This window comes from Muscardinus avellanarius (genome assembly GCF_963383645.1).
Source record: "Muscardinus avellanarius genome assembly, chromosome: 1".
In the NCBI taxonomy this organism is placed as follows: Eukaryota; Metazoa; Chordata; class Mammalia; order Rodentia; family Gliridae; genus Muscardinus; species Muscardinus avellanarius.
In genome coordinates this window covers 27,763,249-27,777,772 of record NC_137786.1, presented here as the reverse complement: position 1 = coordinate 27,777,772, position 14,524 = coordinate 27,763,249, and the positions used below count along the sequence as shown (strand labels likewise).

The window sequence follows — 14,524 nt, the reverse complement described above, 5'->3', positions numbered from 1 at the left end:
TATATGGAAATGGGAACTTGCATATGGTTTTTTTTAGTGATAATCTAAACTGGTACTGCCCATCTGGAGAGGGGCCTTGAAAAAAAGTACACATTTTCAGAAAGAATCTGACAGGTGTGCAAAGAACAAGTCTGTTCCTGATAATATAGTTTGTAGTGGTGAAAAGTGATTGTCATTAGACTTGTTAAATTGTGGTGTGCATCTATATACACAGATATGAGTAATGTGTTTATATTGAAAACAGTTCAGACACAGATATATTGAAATAGGGATTCCTGATTTACTGTTGAATAAGAAGTGCAGGCGGCAGAAGCTTTTTGTTGCTGTTAGAACATGTGTATTATATGTGTATATATATATAGTTTATTATATATTGTATGTTTTTTATTGTTTATATCTTGTTTATATTGTTTTTATATATTGTATATTTTTGTTGAAATGTGTGTATATATATATATATATATATATATATACTCATATTCTCATATCTTTTATATCTTTCAAAATATTTCCTAATTGTTTTCTCTGAGTGGTATCTCAGATTTTTGGTTTTTAAATTCATGCTTATGCTTTATTTTCTATATTCAACACACATTTAATTTGACAATAACTTCATTATCTAGTAACAAAATGCATGTTGTAATACATGCATTTAAAAGTTATATGCTAAGTAATCCGTATATGTGACTTTTCTAATCCCTAAGTGCTCATATGTGTACATAACACACACACACACATACACACACATTCTTTGTTATAAAATTAAGTTGGTGGTAGAGTTAATGAGAATAAATTGTGACTTTGATTTGAATATGAACTTTTCTTGGGTAGTAGTAACTTTGTTAGTGGATCTATAGAAGCTACTAATAAGTCTAATAAGACAGTTATTCTCCTTAGCTGGTTTCTCAAAGATCTGTGTGTACTACCTAAATGTTTTGGGCTTAAATTAAAATTTACTCTATAGGTCTTTTTCTCTCCAAGTACATCCATAGATTAAATCTTAAGCCCCAGAAATTGAAGGAAACATGTTTTTTTTTTTTTTTAATCCTTCTTATTAACGGAGTTAATATTAGTATTTGTAAGGCTCCAAATTGGCCATTGTTTTGGGTCACTAAGTAGTAATACCCATGTCAGAAGTTTCAGAGAGATGGTTAAGGATTTTAAACCTTGGAGTATAGTCCTCAGATAAATTTATGGCCAAGTAGAGACCATATTTTATGGAGACTTTTATTTTCCTGGCAAAGCAAGATGTGGAAGATTTAAAACTAGTAATCTTGTTGCTGAAATTCTGCATATATTAAGATTTCCAAATATTTCCCAAATCTCTCTCTCTTTTAGGAGTTACGGTGTACCGGTTGTTCCTGAACCTGCTGGAGGCACACCAGAATCACCTGGGGAGATTATAACAAATACAGATTCTTGGGCCCCACCCCCAGAGATTGTGAATCAGTAAGTAGGTCTAGGGTAGGACCTGGGAGTTTGTATTTTTAAACAAGTAAACTACTGGTGGTTCTGATGCTACCAGGCATGTGTTTGGAAATCACTGGTTTAATGAAAGTAAATATGGTGGATTGGCATGGCCTTTGTATTTAGGTGAAACATGCGCCAATGGAAGAACATTTTTAATAACTAATCTTTTTTCCCCCTTTAAAGTCGTTCCCCAAGCAGGGAGAGGAGGAGAGCTCGTTGGGAGGAGGAAAAAGATAGATGGAGTGATAGCCAGAGCTCTGGCAAAGAGAAGAACTACACTTCCATCAAGGATAAAGATCCAGAAGAGACATTGCCCGACAAAAACGAGGAAGAAGAAGAAGAACTCCTTAAACCTGTGTGGATTCGATGTACCCACTCAGAAAACTACTACTCCAGTGACCCCATGGATCAGGTGGTAAGGTCGGAAGTAGAGACGCTGTAGACCAGGATTTCCCACCTTGTAACTATTGGCAGTTGGGGCCAGATAATTCTTTGTGGGGCCTGCCCTGTGTTGGAGGATGGTGGACAACATCTGTGGTCCCTGCCCATTAGATGCGAATAGCACCCCTCCCCCAGTTATGACTACCAAAAATGTCTTCAAATAATGCTACTTTCCATTGGGGGAAAGTCACCCCTAGTGAAAATCATTATGACAAAAGCTATTTTAAAGAGCTGAAGGCCAAGAGTAGGTTAAATAAGTATCTACTCTGTACTCTTAGTGACACCAGTAGTCCTAGAGCTGGTAGGTGGTTTCATAAACTCTTCCCCTTAACTAGTTTGTAGTTTACAGTACACATATGAGTGTATGTGTTTTTATCCCCAGATGAGAAATAAGAAAAAAATTTGAGTTTGTCTGTTTGAAATACAAATCTACCAAAAGATTATCAGCCCTATGAAGTCTCCTGTGCATGTTGGCCAATTGGGGGAAGGGGAGCTGTTGTCATCTTTACTGGGCTGTCGCAAGGAGACGGGCCATGGAGCACTGCCAGTGTTGCCATTGTCATGGTGGCCCGCAACCTCCTCCATGCGCGCACTGCTTTTCTACCTTCAGTTTACCCCCTTTTCTTCCTTCCTTCCTTCCTTTCTTTCTTTCTCTTTCTTTTTATGGCACTGGGGATTGAATCCTGGGGCATTCTATCTCTGAGCTACACTCCCAGCCCTATTTTATTTTTATTTGGAAACAGGGTCTCACTAGGTTGATGAGAGTCTCACTACTTGTTGAGACTGTCCTTGAGCCTGCAGTCCTCCTGTCTGAGCCTCCCAAGTACTGAGATTACAATCATGGGCCACGGTGCCGTACATTACTCCATTTTATTTTCTGTTACTCTTTTTTTTTTTACCTCTTTTCTTTTCCTTGTAGGGCGTAGGCCTCTATTCCATTAATATGGGCATATTTGTCACAGGGGAGACACATAGTAATGTTCATTTGTTAAATGAATGAGTGGAGGAATGTCTGACTACGATTTAGGGCGTAAGAAGTTACAGATGTTAGATTTAGTGCAGAGAATTAGGTAAAGCAGGCTTATGTTGCTTGCAGTTTTGTGAAAATTCAGAGACCCCTTGACTTATCGTGTGGTTATGTCCCAATGAACCCATTATAAAAATTCCTAAGTCAAAATGCATTTAATACACCTAAACTACCTAAGATTACATTTTAGCTCAGCCTACCTTAATTGTGCTTAGAGCACTTAAGTTAGCCTGTTTTACCTAATTTGGGTAAACTGGGCAAGATCATCACACTTAAAGCCTGTTTTATAATAAAGTATCGACTATCTCTCTCATGTAACATATTCAGTATCTGTACCTAAAAAAATGCTGGCGACATACTGCGTGTTAGAGTGCGTCTGACTGGGATTGGTGGCTCGCTGCCGCTACCCAGTATCGTGAAAGTACTGAAAAATTCCTTGATTACTTGCGAGGTGTTATGTATCTTAGTTATGGTCTTTATATGTATCATTCTTCATATTGGCCTTTTATTTTGAAAAGGGAGATTCGACTGTGGTTGGAACAAGTCGGCTCCGCGACTTGTATGACAAGTTTGAGGAAGAGCTGGGGAGCAGGCAGGAGAAGGCCAAGGCCGCCCGGCCGCCCTGGGAGCCTCCCAAGACCAAGCTGGATGAAGACCTGGGTGAGTGGAAGTCGTCAGACCAACACTTTGTTCTTCCCTGGCCTTTTGGGAACTGTTAGTCAGAGTCCTCAGTTAAAATTTCTTCTTTTCATTTTATTTTCCTTAGTTACAGTCAGCAAAATACAAAGCAGAACGTCCTTCTATTTCGAGGGGCTACTAGAGATTGAACCCAGGGGAATTCTACCCTCTGAGCTATCCCTCTAGCTCTTTTTGTTTTATTTTTGAAACAGGGTCTCATTAATTTGTGGAGGCTGGCCTCTAACCCTGCGATCCTCCCATCTCAGCTGTGTTTTACTGTGCCTGGCTTCCTTCTTTTTGACCTTATTTTCCCTTGGTTACATTCAGCAGAACATGTAAGAGATGTCGTTTACAAGGCTTTTTAATGAGTGTGTTTCCCCTGTTTGAAGGCTTTTTCTCTTCTCACGTGGGCAGGTTCTATAGCTTTTTTATATGGTGGTCTTTTTTTCTCTTTTTGTGGTATTGGAGGTAGAACCCAGGGGCTTTCTACCTCCAGGCTATACTCCCAGGCCTATTTTATTGTCGCGTCCCTAGGGCTCTGACCAGCAGAGCCTAGGGAAGAAACACACGAACGCCGACTCTGTTGATGAAGCTCCTTCCTCTTTAATGCTCTCTCAATGCCCTCTCAGGTAAAAACAACATCAGTCTTCTATCCCCTCCCTCATCACTCCACCAACCCTCCTCGCTTCCCCGCTAGGGCATGCGCATTTTCAACCTTCTCCTGGGCGGGCAGGTGGTAGCACGAGGCGCTGCGTCACTAATCATCCATAAGGCGCCTGATAGGGCTCACTGCGCAGGCTCAGGGCACCGCCAGCCTCGTGAGCCTCGTGACTTGGCTGCAAGCCCAGGCGCCATCTTGAGTCCACGCTGGCAACAAGCCTGGGTGCCACCTCGGTCCAGCCGAGTGGGCCCCGACATTTTATACTTTATTTGGAAACAGAGTCTCACTAAGTAGCCGAGGCTGGCTTCGAACCTATGTGATCCTCCTGTCTCAGTCTCCCATATGGTGGTCTGTTTTAACAAACATAAGTTCTGCGGTTCCAAGCAGTGGTACGATCTTTGAGGCTAGAAATACATGTTAGCCCTGCATCTTTAGCTCCGAACAGAATCCTTTGTGCAGATGAGACATTTCAGTGAGCTCTTCTCTGCCTGTTCTGTCTGCCTACCCTCATTATGTCTCGCAGGGTGATAAAAACACAAACATGGAAGCCACATGGCCTGGGCAGGAATTCCTGTCCACTTCATAGGTGACTTTGGGCAGGCGATTTAGCCTTTCTGTGCCTCGCTTCCCCATCTGTTAAATGGGGAAGCAGTCGCATCTGCCCCGGGCAGCGCACAGCAGCACTGCTCGGTAAGTACTGGGTTCATTATTATGCTGCTGCTACGTTAATTCCTTACTGGATTAATATAACATCTGTGTTTTTTAAAATGGGGATCATATGCACATGACATAAAAGTTACCATTTTGAAAATAACCATTTTAAGTGTCAAATTCAGTATTCTGAAGTACACTCACGTTAGTGGCGGCCAAGTTCTGGACCTCCCTTCAGCTTGCTTTTGTTTTTTTTTTTTTTTTTTTTTGGTGGTACTGGGATTCCTGGAAGCCCTTCTACTTCCAGGCTATACTCCCAGACCTATTTTATATTTTTATTTGGAAACAGGATCTCTTAAGCCAGTGCGGCTGGCTTCAAACCTGCGCGATCCTCCTGTCTCAGCCTCCCAAGTGCGGGGATTACAAGCGTGCGCCACCATGCCCGGCTTCAGCTTGCTTTTGTAACCCTTACGTCCCTCCCCTCAGGCCCAGGCAGCCATCGCTGCTCGGGATGAATCTTCACTCCTTCAGTGATCTCATAGAAATGGAATCATGTAATATTTGCCTTCTGGTAACTGGTTTATTTCACTTAACATATTTGTCTATTTTTATCCAGTTACTTTCAAGGACTAAAACTTTATATTGTTACGATTATAGAAAAACTGTACAATCTTCAGTGTTACATTCACAATCTTTAATCTGGCCTAAGCAACACTTCAGTTCCTCACCATTGCCCCAGCCAGGGAAGGCCCATTCTTCTGCATGCCTCTCATCAGCCTCCTTTCCTCCCGCTCCAGTGCCTGAATCACACGCCCCTCCCATGAAATCGTCACTGACCTTTCTGGATGGATCAGGGTAGCCTCGTCCTTTTCTGAATTGATAAAGCTTCTAAGTATGAAAATCCCTTAAAATTTAAAGTCACATTTTATCTGTCATTGTTCACTCAATGTTATTTTCTCTGTAAAACTCTTTGTTTTCCTTTCTAGATTATGACTTAGACTCATTGTATCGTTTCCCATAGTATCCTTGAGCAAGAAGTTTAGTGCAGAGTAGACCCTCAAGTATTTGCCGGAAGAATAAACAACAGAACTTCCATTTAGAGGTTCAGGTCATGTAGGAGTCCCCACAGAACCATTTTGTTAACTTCTTCAACTTCTGTTGTGTTTTCTCTATTAGAGAGCTCCAGTGAATCCGAATGTGAATCCGATGAGGACAGCACCTGTTCCAGCAGCTCAGACTCAGAGGTTTTTGACGTCATCGCTGAAATCAAGCGCAAAAAGGCCCATCCGGACCGACTTCACGATGAACTTTGGTACAACGACCCAGGCCAGGTGCGCGTGTTTTTATGCTCTTGCTATGGAGGTTGCAAACCCACACATCACGTTTATGGCTCTGGGCTCAGACGATGCATGTTGGCTGGTATCGAAATGGAATTTTACTCTCAGGGTTATGTGTCATTTTTCAAAGTTTATTTCTTTTCAGTTTCAGAGTTGAGCTCCAAAGCATAAGCAGGAGAGCAGCTGTTTCTTGAATCATAGTTGGCGATGTTTGTAAATTCCATATCGAGGAGCAGGGTAACCGTGCTGCCTCATTAAACCTGGAGTAGGAGGAAGAGACAAATGTTAGAGAAGGACAAGAGAACTTGTAGATCTTTTTGAAAGCAGTTCACCCGGAGGGTGCAAAATAGTAAACAAAACGGCCCTACAAAATTTTATTTGTTTTGTTGGTGACAGTCACAGTCTCTGTTTGTCCTCCTTGTTCAGCATATTTGAGCCAACGATGTAAAAGCTGGACCACTTTTATTCTCAATTACTATTTTATACTGAGATAACATATAATGAAAATAGTATTTGAAGAAAAGACTGGTATCTTACAAATATACAGAAATGGCACTTATAAATATACAAAAATAGTATTTTGATGCATGTCAAACTATTAAGCATAATAAAATATATACTTGCAGCCTGGTGTGGTGGGGAACACCTCTAATATCAGTACTTGGGAGGCTGAGACAGAATGATCGTAGGTTTGTAGCCAGCCTCAGCAATTTAGTGAAGCCCTCCATGACGTAGTGAGACCCTGTTTCAAAATAAAATAGGGCTAGAGATGTAGCTTAGAGGTAGAATAACCCTGGGTTCAATCCTCAGTACCACAAAAGAAAAACGGAAACATATTTTCATGTTTTATAATTTAAAATATATATATTTTTAATGAAAGTCATCCTCTTCTTTATTAATTAGAATGCTCTTCTCTTGCTTGTTAGACAGTAGCTACTGAAAAGGATTAATGTAGTTTGGAATGAGTGGCAAAATGTACTTTGTGGTGCCTTGGAATTGGACAGGGATATTTGTGAAGCTGCCAGTGCTTTTTTTTTTTTTTTTTTTGCGGGGCTGGGGATAGAACCCAGGGGCATTTGACCTCGAGCTACGCCCTCTTCCCTATATTTTATTCTTTATTTTGAAACAGGGTCTCACTAAGTTGCGGAGGGCCTCACTAAGTAGCTGAGGCTGTCCATGAACCACAATCCTCCGATCTCAGCCTCCCGAATGCTGGGATTACAAGCGTGCTCCACCACGCCCGGCTTGCCAGTGCATTTTAAAATTTGTTTTTATATATTCATTGTGGACATGATTTTTATTTTAAACAGCTTTCTTGAGTTATAGTTCACATGATACATTTCACGATACAAGTTTACAATGAATTGTTTTTTTCTTATATCCATAAGGCTAAACAACCATCACTGCAGTCTAATTTCACAACATTTCTGTCTTTGTTAAAAGAAACTCTTCCCTAAATGTGTTTTTTAAAAACTTGGCTAGTGTTGTCAAGATGCATTCATTTGACTTCTCTGGATTCTTCTTATCAGATTTGCTGGGCTTCTGTGTTGTCCCTATGTTCTGTTTATTGAACATGGCGTTGTGTCTTTAATACTGCTGGAGCCTTGTAGAGGACTGATCCATGTAGGGGCTCAGATGCTGGTAAAGGCAAGAATGTGGGCTCTCTGCTGCCCTGGAAGTCACTGAGCTCTAAGTAATTTCCACATTGTTCACAAGTTATGACTGGCTTTAGGAGTATGTTGTGATTTTTGATGGAATCTTATTACATTTCTTACTTGCCAGCTGTTCCTTTAGGTAATATCTTAATAGTATTTTTTGGATAGCAATGATATTTCTGTGCTATACCACCTGGAGCTTTAGATTTCCCAAAAGTCTAAAGAAAGTTAAATATTTTCACTTTAATATTTTGTTTCAAGTCTTATTGAGATATTTCACTTGTATCTTAATTGGGCACAATGAATTACAAATCCTTAGCACTTTATTAAGAAATATATTTCTGTCTGCTTATCTGTCTAGTCTATAGAGATATTTGTCCCTTGATATTCTAGGGGGCGGTGGCTTCAGGGCTCCCACAGGTACCAAAACCTACCATACTAGCAGCTTTGTAAAATGGCATAGTATTTGCTCATAGCCTACCTATTTCCTCTGTTATAATTTAAATCATCGGTTAAACCTAGTACAATGTAAATGATGTGTAAGTAGTTGTTGGACTATATTACTGAGGGAATGACAAGAAAAAAAGCCAGTATCTGTTCAATACATTCATACTGCATTAACTTGCGAAGCTGTTTTTAAGGTCTTCTAGATTTAGATTTCAGTTCCCATTGTCTTACCCTTTTCACCCACGTAAACGATCCATTTTGCTTATTTGGGTCTCCCGTTCCCCAGAGTACAACAGGAGCTTTCTGCCCTCTCTATTTTCCCCTTATGTATGATGGCGCCTCACGTGCAAGAGCCATCTTCTGTTCCTATCTGTCAGCCCACTGCTTTTCACGTCTTCCAAGCCTTCTCTGACCAACTGTGGCAGCCCCAGTGGTGCATCCATTTAGACAGATCTTCCTATTCTTTTAAATTACTAAGTGAATCATTTGTTCTCCTATCTAGAAAAAATGTTCCTTGAGGACCTGGACCTGTGCTGTTTACGCCCCTGTGCACTTGTCTTTCCCTCTGAGGGGCATCAGAATTGTTCAGCTACTGAACCATGTGGGTGGGGTTGGAGCCAGTTAAGTGAATTCAGGTTGGAAAAAGGTGTATTCTGACCTGACTAGTGTTAACAGTTTTTCTGGTTCCAGTAGGCATTTTCTTCTCTCTGCCTCAAAAGTACCTTGAGTTTTTCTTTCTTTTTTTTTTTTTTTTTAAAACATTTAATCTGCAGGTCACCAAGCATTCTATGCGTTCCTCCAGGATATAAAGTCTGTTTCTTTTTCTTTGTCTTTTTTTTTTTTGTGTGTGTGTGTGTGAAAGAGTCATTTTTTTTCTGAAGTAAGAAAAAGAAATGCCCTGAAAAGAGGTAGGAGACGATGGGGCACACCACGTGCTGACATTGATATTTCCTGCTTGGCTGCACAAATAACTTGGGAATCTAGCGTTGTCATGGAGTTTCCCTTTATCAGACAATATAGACAGTTTGCAGCTTTATTGGTTTTGGAACATCCGTTTAATCTTCTAGCCGTGACAGCCTCTTCAGAGCCTCAGCACTCATGACATTAAAACCCACAGTTTCCGAAGCATCATCGCGCATGGTGTAGACTGTCCCCCCAATAAAAACGAATTACATTCTGTTTCTGACAGATGAATGATGGACCACTCTGCAAATGCAGTGCAAAAGCAAGGCGCACCGGAATCCGGCACAGCATTTATCCTGGAGAAGAGGTAAATGGCTAGAGTTATGTTTGTAAGTGTGGAAGAGCCCGAAGTAGACAGATACTGTGGCTATTCTTTTCCCACTAAGTGAAAGAATGACATCAAAATAGTCTCTTCCGATTTCCCAGTAGTCTCAGTTTCTGATAATTGCAGAGGAAAAGTGGTTGGGCTTTGAGGGTAGAGTGCAGAATGTTATCAAGGAGACTTTTAAAAGGTCTGGAAGGCTCACTATTTAAACTGGGCAAGGCATGTTTGCTTTGTGTTTTATTTAAGTGTTCTAAAACTAGACACATTACAATATATTTTCATGTTTCTATCATAAATGGTCTTGCATTACCGTGCGGCGGGGCTCCTGTCCTCCCTCCTGGGGGGCACACACCCTCTTTGCTGCTGGTACTTCTCCACGGTGCGTGGAGAAGCACTGTCTCCGTTAGTCTGTCATCTTTCCTGAACTGTGAGTAGCCCACCTCCTGTGCCGGCTCTGCACTTGTCAGGGACACTGAAATAAATTTGCCAGATTGTAACTACTCTGTTTTGATTTTGTTCCTTCAGTTTTATTAATCCCAAGATTAATAAAGCTTATATGTTTGAACAGTATATACAAATCCTTAATTTCGTGTGTGTGTGTGTGTGTGTGTGTGTGTGTGTGTGTGTGTGTGTAGTGCTGATGATTGAACCCAGGGCATTTTACCTTTGAATTATATCTCCATCCTATTTTATTTTATTTTTTAAAATTTTTATTTTTAAAGAAGTTTATTAGAAAGATAGAAATACAGAAAATAGAAATACAGCCCCATGCCAAAATGGCATGAGGGGGTGACTCGAAATGAATACACCCATCCTATTTTATTTTTAATTTGAATCAGGGCCTCGCTAAATTGCTGAGGGCCTCGCTAAGTTGCTGAGGCTGGCTTTGAACCTGTAGTCATCCTGTCTCAGCCTCCCAAGTACTGGGATTACAGGCATATAGCACCATACCCAGCTCTTAATTTCCTTTTAAAACCTGTTGAGGCTATGACAGTAATTCAAAATCAGACCGTGAGACAGTGCCTGATTTTTAAGTACTTGCCTCAGTTTTACCTCCTTTGTCTTTGAAAGTCAGCAGGTGTAGCAAGGAAACGTGGGATAAAGTGGCATCTGTGTATGTACCTCTGGTTGGGCACTCTGAGGTGCTGATGAGGGACCAACATCTGTGCCAAGAAGAGAGCAGACAGGGCTGCAGAGGGCCCGGTCCAGCTGTGATACAGGCCCGGGCACACCAGGCTTGTTGGGATTATTGTGTTGGGCTGAGAGGCCTTCATGCTCTACCTCCCTCAGTCCTCAGAGCAGCCTTCCTCAGAAAGGGCCTTCAGAAGCCACGTGCTAACTGCCATCCCTGCAGCTGGGCAGCTGGCCCTTCCTTGGAGGGAAATGGAGTGAGTGGTAGTGTCTGCTGAACGCCAGTGGGCAGGGAAGACACACCCATACCCAGAGTACATTTCATTTCTGCTCAGATGGAAGGGGCCTGTGTATTCCACTTGCCACCACGTGTCAGACTGGTCTCCTCAGGCAGTGGTGCTGTTTTAGGGGCTCCATGTGTGTCTGGCCAGTGGCTGTTTCGCAGTGACAGCTATGTTGCTTAGCCTTGTAAATGGGGTCCGAGGTGTTGGGCTCATGTGAAGCCTCTGTGTCTGCAGCAGAGGCTGCCTCATTGTGTGCTCATTCCGTAAGTTCTGGGGCAGCTGAGGCCAGAAGCTGGCTAATACCATTGCCTGAGTCACTTTGTCTGCTTGTTGCCCCTGCACCTCTTCTGAGGTTGGCTGCTCTGAAGGATGCCATGCATGGTACAGAAGTTGTCCTGCTTCCTCCTGTAGGTCCACTTAGGAGTGTCTCCCCCAAGATCTTATCATCCCTGCTAAAAGGAAGTCTCATTCCTTTTAGATTCCTGACCAGCTGGCATTCTGCAGACCTCTTTTCTCTATATACAAAGTAAATGGCCAGGTACACTGCCTGACACTTTGCTCACTGGGAAGATTTTCCATCGCTGCTATCTTTTCTTTTCTTTTCTTCTTGCAGTACTGGGGGTGGAACCCAGAGGCACTCTATCTCCCAGCTACACCCCTAGCCCTATTTTTTTCGTTATTTTTGAAACAGGGTCTTAGTAAGTTGTGGAGGGGCTCACTAAAGAGCTGAGACTGGCTGTGAACCTGCGATCCTCTTGTCTTAGTCTCTCAAGTGCTGGGAATACAAGCCTGTGCCACTGCACCCGGCTCATTGCTCTCTTTCAAAGCCATCTCAGAGAGGCTGTGGTGCAGTCCACTTTCAGTTTTCACCCGCATACCAGCTGAATTGTTTGTAAACTAAGCCTGGGCATTTCCCTCTTTATTCATCCCTACGTCCTTAGTCCTCAGCTGAGAGTGGGGTGCTGCTGCAGCAGTGGTTGAGCTGTGGTAGTCTACCATCATCCTCCAGGACCCTCTGGGGGCCACACTAATGAATTGAACGCATATGGTAGGTGCCATCACCCATGTCCTTCAGATCCGTAAGGGTGGCACTAATTTCCATCATCCCTAGAATGCATTAGTGTTTTTGAGACTAGGCTTTGGGTGGTGGTGATGGTTGTAATTTCAATGGCTTCTGTTTGTGTTTCTCATTGTAGGTTTTCTTATACTCCACAGGTCTAGGACCCAGTGTGAGCAGCACTGTCTGACAAGTAATATCAATTCCCATTGTTAGATTCAAGGAAATGAGCCCTGGGTAGATGACCCTTGTGATTTGGTAAACTTAATATAAGCCAGACCTTGATCAAGACTCCACTGTTTACCTTGACTTCATATTCTCCTCTATAACTGTAGTATGAGGATGATGTATCTGGTCTCCATGTCAGTGATTCAGTTATTGTGTCCAGCCCTCCTTTAACTGTCTGCTGTATTCCTTTTCCTCACTGCATAACTGGGTAAATAGCCTAGGCTCCCTTGAGATGGGATAGGGTTGCCATCATTTTTGCTTGTTATAGAATCCTTCCTCCTGGGATCTGGCCCTCTCATCAAGCCAGTAAATTTTAGTCCAGAAATCTCAATTACATCCAAAACTGGCAAGGGACAGTGGCTATTTGTTGGAGTCTCCTGCCTTCAGCCTCTTGGTTTTCCAGTCTTGATTTCTTCTGTTAGTACAGATAAGTGGTACTCTTATTGCTTGCTCGTTTATTTTTCCCCCTAGGACACCATGTTCTGTTAACTGTTTCCATGCCTTTGCGGTTCAGGCCCCCTTAGCTCTTTTACTTCACTGATCATGGTAATTATGTAACCTGGCTTCTAATGGGTTAGCCCCATCACTTGGCCCCACTGGTTTCAGGATTCTATCATCCCAGCGGGTGTTGACAAGCTCTGTCTGCCCTTTGGTCATTTGTCCCACGGTCAGCCCTGGTCTGCAGAGGAGGCCACCATCGAGCTTAGTGACTCAGTGCCCCTCTAATGAGCACGTTTCTTTTGTCGTGTCCTCCTGGGACTATCTGATGTACTTTCTAGCTTTACATATTGTATCCACTCAACATGCCTACTTCCTTGAATTCCTTCCTGCACTATCTGGGTAAGTTCTGGGATTTCAGTGTCACTCAGGTGGGGCCATCACGTTTTCATGCTTGAAGCCATCCTGGTAGGGAGTTCCCGGCATCTCCTGGTGTCTTGAACCTCAAGAGCTCCCAAGTCAGTAAACTCTTTCCCAATCCGTTTTCTTTTTGACCCCTGATGAAGCACTCTCAGCTCACCGGGTCCTCTGCAGATTCCTTTGGCTGTTGACACATGTTTTTTTCTTGTAAGTAATTTGGGATATAAACTTTCTCCCGGTACCTCTACGGCTGGGTCATACTGTGAAATAACCCTGATTAGAGGTGTAAGGACAGCAGGCTGACCGGTTGGGCACTAGGTGCGTGTGTGCATGGGGGATCTTTCATTGTCTCTGTCACAAGTGCGTGGTTGCTCTTAAAAGGGAGGGATGTGTCATTTCTGCAGAGGTGGAAAATACAGAGAAATTTGTTGGGTGACAACCTAAATGTTTCCATCCTGGGTTTTCGGGCTTCGACCTTAGCATAAGAAACTCACTTTGATTGGTTATCGGTTGTCCTTGAATTGTGGCTGCTGTCACAGAAAAGCCCTGGGCTTGGTCTTAGCTTTCTCTGATCTCTCACAGTGATGATAAGAGGTCTTGTGTGTGCTGCTAAGAAGGCCTTTGGCTTCCACATCTGGTTTCCAGATGCCCTTTCTCCTCTGCTGTTGAATATCTATAGAGCAGTGGCTGCCTAGTGGAGACTTCTAATATTAGCTCAACCTGGACCTTGCTAGAAATTCAGATTCCGTGGCCACTTTAGTTTCTGAGTGAGAAACTGGGGGTGGAGAGCAAGCAATCCACGATGTAGCAAGCCCTCCAGGAGGTTACTGGGCAGCCTAAGGAATGAGGACCATAGTAGAGCATTTTGGTGCTTAGTAATTGCCATCTACTCCTAAAGGATAATTAATGGCCCTTATCATAGCTACTATTTCCTCTGTGCTCTTAAACACCTGATACACTGCACCTGCTTCTATTGGCACAGACTCTCAGTTCATGATCTCTGAAAGTTTTAATTGGCCTGCCATCTGGTGCCAGGGTCTGCCTGCACTCCACCTACCATAGTAATGGGACCTCTTTGTTGGATGGTAAGTGGTTCTACTTCAAAATGTCATCATTCTTGTACTTGCCTTCTTGGGTCACGACTGGTGCCAACTGCTGTATGTTGAGGGCTCTTAAAGCAGATGCTAAGATGGTATTTGAGGTGTAGGATGTCTTTTAGAAATAATGAGCCCTATGAAAGGAGAGGGTGCAGGCAGGATTGGACAGAGGTATTATCTGCACTACGAGTGAGGCCCCACAGAGCCCTGGTGA

The 14,524-nt window shown here is 42.7% G+C and overlaps 1 protein-coding gene across 1 annotated transcript in view; it reads left to right on the top strand.

The window, feature by feature from the left end:
* Positions 1-14,524, top strand: part of DROSHA (drosha ribonuclease III) — a gene marked incomplete at both ends in the record, with an annotated part of 135,869 nt that overhangs the window by 10,338 nt on the left and 111,007 nt on the right. Inside the window, 4 exons of the mRNA XM_080692383.1 lie at positions 1,654-1,885; positions 3,457-3,598; positions 6,105-6,259; positions 9,557-9,637. Coding sequence (XP_080548509.1) covers positions 1,654-1,885; positions 3,457-3,598; positions 6,105-6,259; positions 9,557-9,637 — 610 coding nt within the window. The remainder of the gene's footprint in view (positions 1-1,653; positions 1,886-3,456; positions 3,599-6,104; positions 6,260-9,556; positions 9,638-14,524) is intronic.